This window comes from Coregonus lavaretus (genome assembly GCF_964263955.1).
Source record: "Coregonus lavaretus genome assembly, chromosome: 23".
Taxonomy (NCBI): Eukaryota; Metazoa; Chordata; class Actinopteri; order Salmoniformes; family Salmonidae; genus Coregonus; species Coregonus lavaretus.
Window position 1 is genome coordinate 7,008,063 of NC_140010.1, and position 10,956 is coordinate 7,019,018.

The 10,956-nt window shown below is 43.0% G+C and overlaps 1 protein-coding gene across 1 annotated transcript in view; it reads right to left on the bottom strand.

Moving 5' to 3' along the window:
* LOC311098845 (myomegalin-like) overlaps positions 1 to 10,956 on the bottom strand; it is a gene marked incomplete at its 3' end in the record, with an annotated part of 47,163 nt that overhangs the window by 19,629 nt on the left and 16,578 nt on the right. Inside the window, exons 15-24 of the mRNA XM_084139413.1 lie at positions 10,161 to 10,324; positions 9,605 to 9,771; positions 9,413 to 9,549; positions 8,378 to 8,582; positions 7,931 to 8,047; positions 6,431 to 6,696; positions 4,060 to 4,277; positions 1,144 to 1,261; positions 892 to 1,009; positions 678 to 732 (exon numbers count right to left, since the gene is read on the bottom strand). Of these exons, the coding sequence (XP_083995539.1) occupies positions 678 to 732; positions 892 to 1,009; positions 1,144 to 1,261; positions 4,060 to 4,277; positions 6,431 to 6,696; positions 7,931 to 8,047; positions 8,378 to 8,582; positions 9,413 to 9,549; positions 9,605 to 9,771; positions 10,161 to 10,324 (1,565 nt within the window). The remainder of the gene's footprint in view (positions 1 to 677; positions 733 to 891; positions 1,010 to 1,143; positions 1,262 to 4,059; positions 4,278 to 6,430; positions 6,697 to 7,930; positions 8,048 to 8,377; positions 8,583 to 9,412; positions 9,550 to 9,604; positions 9,772 to 10,160; positions 10,325 to 10,956) is intronic.

Below are 10,956 nucleotides of genomic sequence, written 5' to 3' on the forward strand. Positions count from 1 at the left end.
TTAATGTCAATACTAGCTACAGTGATTAGCTAGCTTGGAGGAAGTATTTATTGTTGTGTGCATTGCATCTGTGCACTTAGCTAGCAACCATCCCATAGCCTACATTGCATATGAAGTGTGACTGGCTCATCTGTGGATGTACAGAGAAAATGCCCTCTTTTTCATATTTTTTTTGTTGGCTCCCCCATGTGGGGGTCGTGCTCTCTGAGTGGCTCAAGTTCAAGTTGTTGGCCACTGACGAGTATTGCGATTCTACAAGTAGAATCGGTAGGTTCGTTGCTACCGGTTCAGCACGCAGCAGGTACCACTTTTGTTTTAGCACACTTTTGTTCACAGGCCTCCCACTGTGATAAGTTCCAATCGGCAGGCTATCGGCAGTGAGATTCTTGGTGTGTTTCATCCCTAACCCTAACCTTAACCCTAACCCTAACCTTAGCCCCAAATCCTAGACCTAACCATAACTCCTAACCCCTAACCCTAATTCTAAACATAACCCTAAACCTAACCCCTAAGCCTAAAATAGCCTTTTGTCCTTGTGGGGAAAATGGCCCCACTTTTCCTTGTTTTACTATCTGTTCCCGTGGACTTATGGGTCCCACAAGGATACTAAAACCAAAACACACACAAGGGAAAACCTTTTTTCAGATGGTTACACATCATTAGGACATAAACCCCACCGTAAAGCAAGCAGCTCATGGCCCATCTTATCGTCATGGAGCTCAGCACGGTCACCTGAGGAGAGAAAAGGAGGGGTAATGGAGAGTAAAGGGAGGAGAGAGAGTGAGATAGAAGGACAGAAGATCAGGGAATGTGTGTGTGTCTGTCTGTGTGTGCATGTGCATGTGTGTGTCTGTCTGTGCGTACGTTTGTGTGTGTGTTCTCCACACTCACGTCCACTGATCTTGGTGCCCATTCGTTGTGCCAGGGCAATGCTCTGTGCCAGCTGCTCTCTGAAGCTCTGTCCCATGTAGTAGTCGATGTCGTTGGCACGCAGCAGCTCCTCAAAGCCCTGGCCAATCAATTACATTCAGCTGATAGTTCAATAAAACATAATTTAAATCAATAAAATACATTTGATTCAATCACTGTCAAAAAGTGGTGGATAATGTCCTAATCTTTGGAGAGATCGTCAGAGTGTCACACCTTGGTGGTGTCTCCCAGGTGCTGTGTGAGTATGTGACAGACACCACGGCCCTCCCTCATCCTCTGACGCAGGTGGGACAGCTCCCTGGCCTGAGCCTGGATCAGGGTGTTGTACTTCCTGTGCAGAGATGGAGGAAGGGGAGGGGTCAGGACGTGAAAGACCAAGAACACCATCTTCATCATCAGCATTATAGTTGTTATCGGTCATCGTCATAGTCATTATCGTTGTTATCAGTCATTGTCATAGTCATTATCGTTGTTGTCAGTCATTGTCATAGTCATTATCGTTGTTATCAGTCATAGTCATTACCGTTGTTATCTGTCATTGCCATAGTCATTATCGTAGTAATCAGTCGTCACCATAGTCATTATCGTTGTGATCAGTCATAGTCATTATCGTTGTTATCGGTCATCGGCGTAGTCATTATCGTTGTTATCAGTCATCGTCGTAGTCGTTATCGTAGTAACCAGTCGTCATCATAGTCAGTATTGTTGTTAACGGTCATTGTCATTATCATTGTTATCGGTCATCGTCATAGTCATTACCGTTGTTATCAGACATCGTCAGTCATTATCGTTGTTATCAGTCATCTTCGTAGTCATTATCGTTGTTGTCAGTCATCGTCACAGTCATTATCCTTGTTGACAGTCGTTGTCATTATCATTGCTGTCAGTCATTGTCATAGTCATTATCGTTGTTATCAGCCATTGCATAGTTATTATTGTTGTTATCAGTCATCGTCATAGTTATTACCGTTGTTATCAGTCATTGTCATAGTCATTATCATAGTAATCGGTCATTGTCGTAGTCATTATCATTGTTTTCAGTCATAGTCGTTATCATAGTAATCGGTCATCATCGTAGTCATTACCGTTGTTGTCGGTCATCGTCATAGTCATTATCGTAGTAATCAGTCATAGTTGTAGTCATTATCGTTGTTGTCAGTCATCGTTGTAGTCATTATCGTTGTTGTCGGTCATCGTCATAGCCATTATCATAGTAGTCAGTCACCGTCATAGTCATTACCATTGTTATCAGTCATCATCGTAATTATTATCGTAATAGCCAGTCATCATCATAGTCATTATCGTTGTTATCAGTCATAGTCTTTATCGTTGTTGTTGGTCATCGGCATAGTCATTATCGTTGTTGTCAGTCATAGTCATTACCGATGTTATCAGCCATCGGCATAGTCATTATCATTGTTATCAGCCATTATTATCATAATAATAATATAATAATATGCCATTTAGCAGACGCTTTTGTCCAAAGTGACTTACAGTCATGTGTGCATAAATTTTTACGTATCAGAATTATCATTGTTGTCAATCAACATCATAGTCATTATCATTGTTATCAGTCATCATCGTAGTCATTATCGTTGTTTTCAGTAATAGTCATTATCGTTGTTATCAGTCATCGCCATAGCATTAACATTGTCATCAGTCATTGGCATAGTCATTATCGTAGGTATCAGTCATTATTATCTTCAACATTATCATTATCGGTCATCGTCGTAGTCATTATCATAGTTATCGGTCATCATAATAGTCATTATCTTTGCTGTCAGTCATCATCGTGGTCATCATTGTTATCAGTCATTCATAGCCATTATCATTGCTATCAGTCATCGTCATAGTCATTACCATTGTTATCAGTCATAGTAATTATCATTGTTATCAGTCATTGTCATAGTCATTATCACTGTTATCAGTCATAGTCGTAGTCATTACCGTTGTTATCAGTAATCATCAGTCATTATCGTAGCTGTCAGTCATCATCATAGTCATTATCGTTGTTATCAGTCATCGTCGCTATCATTGTTATCGGCCATAGTCATTATCGTGGTAATCGGTCATCATCATAGTCTTTACCGTTATCAGTCATCGTCATAGTCATTATCGTAGTAGTCAGTCATCATCATAGCCATTATCATTGTTATCAGTCACCATCATAGTCATTATCATTTTTATTGGTCATCATCATAGTCATTATCGTTGTTATCGGTCATCATCATAGTCATTATCATTGTTTTCAGTCATAGTCATTATCGTTGTTATCATTCATCGCCATAGATATTACCATTGTCATCAGTCATTGGCATAGTCATTATCATTGTTATCAGTCATTTATCATCGACATTATCATAGTTATCAGTCATAATCATAGTCATTACCATTGTTATCAGTCATAATCGTAGTCATTATCATAGTTATCAGTCATCATCATATTCATTATAAATGCTGTCAGTCATCATCATAGTCATTATCATCATATCAGTCATCGTCATAGTCATTCCCATTGTTATCAGTCATAGTCATAGTCATTATCATTGTTATCAGTCATTGTCATAGTCATTATTGTTGTTATCGGCCATCGTCATAGTCATTACCTCTGTAATCAGTCATCATCATAGTCATTATCATAAGTATCTGTCATCATCATAGTCATTATCATTGTTATTGGTCATTAGCATCGTCATTATCATTGTTATCGGTCATCGTCATAGTCATTGTTATCAATCATCACCATAGCCATTATCATTGTTATCAATCATTATCGTAGTCGTTATCGTTGTTATCGCTCATCACCACAGTCGTTATCATTGTTGTCGGTCATTATCACAGTCATTATCGTTGTTATCGGCCATCATCATAGCCATTTTCATTGTTATCAGTCATTTCCATAGTTATTATCGTTGTTATCGGTAATCACCATAGTCATTATCATTGTTATCAGTCATTATTACCATCATCGTAATCATAGTTATCAGTCATCATCATAGTCATTATCATAGTTATCAGTCATCATCATAGTCATTATCATAGGTATCAGTCATCATCATAGTCATTATCATAGGTATCAGTCATCATCATAGTCATTATCATCATTATTTCCTCTCTTTCTCCACTCACCCGGGCCAGGTAGCACACTTCCCCTCCTCTACCACCCCTCCTTTCCCCTCCAGCCTGGAGCTCTTGAGTTGGGCCTCCAGTGAGGCCACTCGGGACACCAGCTCTCGCAGCTCCCGGCTGGGCTTGGGTTCCATGCGAGGCCCCAGGCTGTCGGACATCCAACCCTCATCGTCCTCTACACCGCTGGGGGCCGGGGAGGCCTCAAACGCCCAGTTCACCTGATGGACAGGAGAGAGGAGGGGACTGTAAATAGTCAGGGAAAATATCATAGTAGCACATAATCCAACAAGCGCACAAGCACTAAAGTCATCAGTCAATCTATTGATCAATCAACTGATCAATCAATTATCTATCAATCAATCAATCAATCAATCAATCAATCAGACCTTGTATGTACAGTACCAATCAAAAGTTGGACACACCTACTCATTCAAGGGTTGTTCTTTATTTTTACTATTTTCTACATTGTAGAATAATAGTGAAGACATCAAAACTATGAAATAACACATGGAATCATGTAGTAACCAAAAAAGTGTTAAACAAATCAAAATATATTTTATATTTGAGATTCTTCAAAGTAGCCACCCTTTGCCTTGATGACATCTTTGCACACTCTTGGCATTCTCTCAACCAGCTTCATGAGGAATGCTTTTCCAACAGCCTTGAAGGAGTTCCCACATATGCTGAGCACTTGTTGGCTGCTTTTCCTTTACTCTGCCGTCCGACTCATCCCAAACCATCTCAATTGGGTTGAGGTCGGGTGATTTTGGAGCCAGGTCATCTGATGCAGCACTTCATCACTCTCCTTCCTCAAATAGCCCTTACAAAGCCTGGAGGTGTGCTTTGGGTCATTGTCCTGTTGAAAAACAAATGATAGTCCCACTAAGCGCAAAGCAGATGGGATGGCGTATCGCTGCAGAATGCTGTGGTAGCCATGCTGGTTAAGTGTGCCTTGAATTCTAAATAAATTACAGACAGTGTCACCAGCAAAGCACCCCCACACCATCACACCTCCTCCAGTCTTCAAGGTGGGAACAACACATGCGGAGATCATCCGTTCACCTACTCTGCGTCTCACAAAGACACAACGGTTGGTACCAAAAATCTCAAATTTGGACTCATCAGACCAAAGGACAGATTTCCACCGGTCTAATGTCCATTGCTCGTGTTTCTTGGCCCAAGCAAGTCTCTTCTTCTTATTGGTGTCCTTTAGTAGTAGTTTCTTTGCAGCAATATGACCATGATTCACGCAGTCTCCTCTGAACAGTTGATGTTGAGATGTGTCTGTTACTTGAACTCTGTGAAGCATTTATTTGGGCTGCAATCTAAGGTGCAGTTAACGCTAACGAACTTATCCTCTGCAGCAGAGGTAACTCTGGGTCTTCCTTTCCTGTGGCGGTCCTCATGAGAGCAACTTTCATCATAGAGCGTGATGGTTTTTGCGACTGCACTTAAAGAAACTTTAAAAGTTCTTAAAGTAATGATGGACTGTTGTTTCTCTTTGCTTATTTGAGCTGTTCTTGCCATAATATGGACTTGGTCATTTACCAAATAGGGCTATCTTCTGTATACCACCCCTACCTTGTCACAACACAACTGATTGGCTCAAATGCATTAAGAAGGAAATAAATTCCACAAATTAACTTTTAAGAAGGCACACCTGTTAATTGAAATGCATTCCAGGTGACTACTTCATGAAGCTGGTTGAGAGAATGCCAAGAGTGTGCAAAGCTGTCATCAAGGCAAAGGGTGGCTACTTTGACGAATCTCACATATAAAATATATTTTGATTTGTTTAACACTTTTTTGGTTACTACATGATTATATATGTGTTATTTCATAGTTTTGATGTCTTCACTATTATTCTACAATGTAGAAAATAGTAAAAATAAAGAAAAACCCTTGAATGAGTAGGTGTGTCCAAACTTTTGACTGGTCGTGTATATGACGTTGTCACGACTTCCTCCGAAGCTGCCTCCTCTCCTTGTTCGGGCAGGCTTCAGCGTTCGTCGTCACCGGCCTTCTAGCCACTGCCGCTCCTCATCTCATCATTCCATTTGTTTTGTCTTGTTTATTACACACACCTGGTTCATATCCCCTCATTAGTACCTGTATAAGTATTCCCTCTGCCCCCAATGTCTTTGTGTGTGATTGTTTATTGTGGAGGAGAGAGAAGATCGGTGGAGCTCTGTGTATTCTGTATCGCCGGGAATATTCGCTGTGTGCCTTGTATTTTCCAGTGCGCCTGTTTTGCGCACTGGAGTGTTTTTACGCAATACTGCGTAACTCTGTGGTTCAGAATAAATCCTGTTATTCTGTGATTTACCCTCCTGCGCCTGACTCCTTCAAAATCACCTCATCACAGACGTACCTTGCGTGGGGTGCGTTCCAGACTGGATGCGTAGTCACTGGTGGTGGATAGTGAGCGCACACGTAGCTGCAACCCACGAATCACCTTGTGGCAGCGGGTCAGCTGAGAACGCAGGTCCAGGACCAATTGCTGTAGGGATCCTGCCCCTGGCTCCTCCCCTTCATCATAAGCTCCGCCCACACTCCCATCGCCATGGAACCAAACCCCAGCACACTCGTAGTCCTGCCGGTGGCTCAGTGATGTACACATCTCCAGATCATCAAACTCTAGGGGAGGAGAGATACAGGAAGAGGTTAGTAAGCTGTATAGATCATCACACCGGACACAGATAAGCTAAAGTGACAGGTGAGGTGGGGATGAGAGGTGATGCAGGTACTGTATGGTGAGATGTTAGGTACAGTAGATGTCGCAAGTGACCAAGTGAAATAGAAACAGTGAGAGGTGACACTCTCAGAGAGGTGTAACGTGAGGGAGGCAACAGGAGTGAGATAGGAGTGAGAGATAAGATGCATGCAGAGCAGAATTAGGCCGATACCCGCTAATGATCAAAATCCAGAAAAGAGACGTTAAATTCTACAACCACCTAAAAGGAAGCGATTCGCAAACCTTCCATAAGAAAGCCATCACCTACAGAGAGATGAACCTGGAAAAGAGTCCCCTAAGCAAGCTGGTCCCTGGGCTCTGTTCACAAATAGACCCCACAGAGCACCAGGACAACAACAACACAGTTAGACCCAACCGAATCATGAGAAAACAAAAAGAGAATTACTTGACACATTGGAAAGAATTTACAAAAAAAATGAGCAAACTAGAATGCTATTTGGCCCTAAACAGAGAGTAGACAGTGGCAGAATACCTGACCACTGTGACTGACCCAAACTTAAGGAAAGCTTTGACTATGTACAGACTCAGTGAGCATAGCCTTGCTATTGAGAAAGGCCGCCGTAGGCAGACCTGGCTCTCAAGAGAAGACAGGCTATGTGCACACTGCCCACAAAATGAGGTGGAAACTGAGCTGCACTTCCTAACCTCCTGCCAAATGTATGACCATATTAGAGACACATATTTCCCTCAGATTACACAGACCCACAAAGAATTTGAAAACAAACCCAATTTTGATAAACTCCCATATCTACTGGATGAAATACCACAGTGTGCCATCACAGCAGCAAGATTTGTGATCTGTTGCCACAAGAAAAGGGCAACCAGTGAAGAACAAACACCATTGTAAATACAACCCATATTTATGTTTATTTATCTTCCCTTTTGTACCTTAACTATTTGCACATAATATGACATTTGTAATGTCTTTATTATTTTGGAACTTCTGTGAGTGTAATGCTTACTGTTACATTTTTTATTGTTTATTTAACTTTTGTTTATTATCTACTTCACTTGCTTTGGCAATGTTAACATACGTTTCCCATGCCAATAAAGCCCCTCAATCAAACAAAATGTCATTGAAAAGATGTGAGACAGGGAAAGGCCCAGCTAAGTTACCTGGGCTGCTGGCGTCCTCTCTCTCTGCCTCATTCTCACTACGACCACACGTCTCATAGCCCAGGTCCTGCAGGTCCACCTGGACCTGCTTACTGTCCTGCTCGACTGATGTCTCCGCTGAGAGTGAGAGAGAAGCTTGCATCATCACTGGTGTGTGTGTGTGTGTGAGTTCTGTGTATCTGTGTGTGTGTGTTCTGTGTATCTCTGTGTGTGTGTGTGTGTGTTCTGTGTATCTGTGTGTGTGTGTTCTGTGTATCTCTGTGTGTGTGTGTGTGTGTGTTCTGTGTATCTGTATGTGTGTGTGTGTGTTCTGTGTATCTGTGTGTGTGTGTGTTCTGTGTATCTGTATGTGTGTGTATGTGTGTGTTCTGTGTGTGTGTGTTCTGTGTATCTGTATGTGTGTATGTGTGTATTTATGTATGTTTCAGCATATGTAAGATGACTCACTGAGTAGTTCCCTGTAGTCTTTGAGTTGTTCAGCCTGTGCATGTACTGTGGCCTCAGACACCATGAGTCTCTCCTGCAACTCTCTGCTCTCCTGTCTGCTCAGCGCCAAATCAGAACGCAGACGCACCGCCTGCTCACGGAGACCCGCCTCCACATGCTGCCAGAACCCGCCCACATCGCCGGTGACATCATCAGACTCAGCCTCCTATAGGGCACAAGACAAGGAAAATAAAGTTAATCTCATTCGCTTTTACATGACTAGTAAAGACCATTATGGTTGAACTGTTGTTATATCACTAGCTAAAATAAAGATCACGGAAGCAGCAAACGGAGATGGGACACCTTTCTTTTCATTATGGAAACAAAGCATTGACGTATAGAGCAGAAAGAAGAAGCCTGAGTGTAACTCTGTGTCCCATTTCCTAAAACCATTGCAGCAGTAACACAGAACACTCCTTTCCTCTGCTCTCTTTGGCCTGAAACCCAGGAGCAGCAGCTGCCCAGAGGCAGTCATAATGCTTATATAAACTATCAGCCCTACATAGACTGCTCTAGCTATACCAACACAGAGATATGAGGAGAGAGGGGGAGATAAATAGACAGAGAGAGAGAGAGGGAGGGAGAGAGCAAGAGGAGAGAGAGAGAGAGAGAGAGAGAGACAGAGAGAGAGAGAGAGAGAGAGAGAGAGAGAGAGAGAGAGAGAGAGAGAGAGAGAGAGAGAGAAGAGAGAGAGAGAGAGAGAGAGAGAGAGAGAGAGAGAGAGAGAGAGAGAGAGAGAGAGAGAGAGAGAGAGAGAGAGAGAGAGAGAGAGAGAGAGAGAGAGAGAGAGAGAGAGAGAGAGAGAGAGAGAGAGAGAGAGAGAGAGAGAGAGAGAGAGAGAGAGAGAGACGAGAGCGAGAGAGAGAGAGAGAGAGAGAGAGAGAGAGAGAGAGAGAGAGAGATAGAAAGAGATTAAACTTGAGAAAGACACAGAGAGCGAGAGGTTTCACTATTTCGGGCAAAAGACTGGTTTAGGGTAGAGGAGTGTATGTGTACCTTCTCTGTATGGTTTGGCTGGTGGTAGAGGAGAGTCCCCAGGTCTAGGGAGTGAGGTCTGGTATACTGTCTGTTCCCCCTCCCCTCTCTCATCCTCACTGCTGGGGGGTCATGCTTTCCCTGGGTGGGTACCACTGCTGGTTGTGCCTCCTCCTCTTCCTCCTCCTCCTCCTCTCTTCCTCCCTCCTCTACCTCCTCCTTCCTCCTCCTCCTCCTCCTCCTCCTCCTCCTCCTCCTCCTCCTCCTGTCCCCATCCTTGGCACATGTCTGTTGAATCCTCCAGAGTTCCTAGACCCTCTAACCCCCGTTGGGTCTGTTTCAGGACCTCATTCTCTTGTTGTAGCCTCTGCAGTGTTCTCCTGCAAGAAATACACAGCAGAGGATTAACAACCACATCCACAACCACAGCAACCACATCCACAACCACAACAACCACAACCACAACCACATCCACAACCACAACATCCACATCCACAACCACCACAACCACAACTACCACCACCACCACAAAAACAACCACAACAACAACCACCACCACCACCTCAACCACCACAACAACAACCACAACAACAACCACCACCACAACAACAACGGCTGCAATGACAATCAGACTGTGAGCCTTTGACTGCGCTTCTTGCAGGTAGATGTTGTACATGATCTTGGCTAGGGCTACAGTATAGACAATGTAATGTGTACCACAGGGAGACACTGAGATAAGTAGGTGAGTGGGTACTGCATCGGTACATACCTCATCTGGGCTAGGGAGGAGCAGCCGGTGGTCTCCAGCTGTGTTCTCATCTCCTCCACTTCTTCTTCTAGTGCCCTCTTCTGTTCAGCCAGATGCTGCCCCTCGGCCCCCTGGGACAGTGCTCCTCCAGACAGCACCCCCTGCCCACAGGCCACCGCAGAGTTCTGGACACAAAATAAAAGAAACCAGAGGGTGAAAGAGAGAGGGGAAGACGGGTAATAAGAGGGGGAAATTAGTGTCAGTAATTAGTCAATAATAATTGGTCAAGCCTAAGAACAGAACTACAGTGACATTATTTAAAAAATACGACATAACATGAAAAAGATTACTTAAAACAACTCCAACATTGTCAGGCTGGGTACAGGTCTGCGTCTGCTTAAGCCAACTGCTTCGTTATGGTCTTATTTGGCAAGGGAACAATGCAGCGTTGTTGAATACAGAAACAATCTGGTACCCAGGCTACAGATGTAGGATCTTAATTTGTTCACCCTGTTGCAGAATAACTATCCTGCAATGCAGAAGTGTATTTGAGGTTTAAAAAGACTTCTGAAGTTTGTAATTTCCACTTTGACATTTCAAACCTGATTTTCCCCTCACAATTTTTTTCCAACCCCTACAAAATGTCCATTAATCACAATCCACATAATAATTCACATGTCCTGTTGCTGTAGGATTATTTTCCTGCTGTAGCAAACTGGCTCAAATTAAGATCCTACATCTGTAGAATATTGTCAACATGAGCTATAATGAACGCAATGACTGTATATGGGATGAGAGGCCACAAGACTGGTGTAGA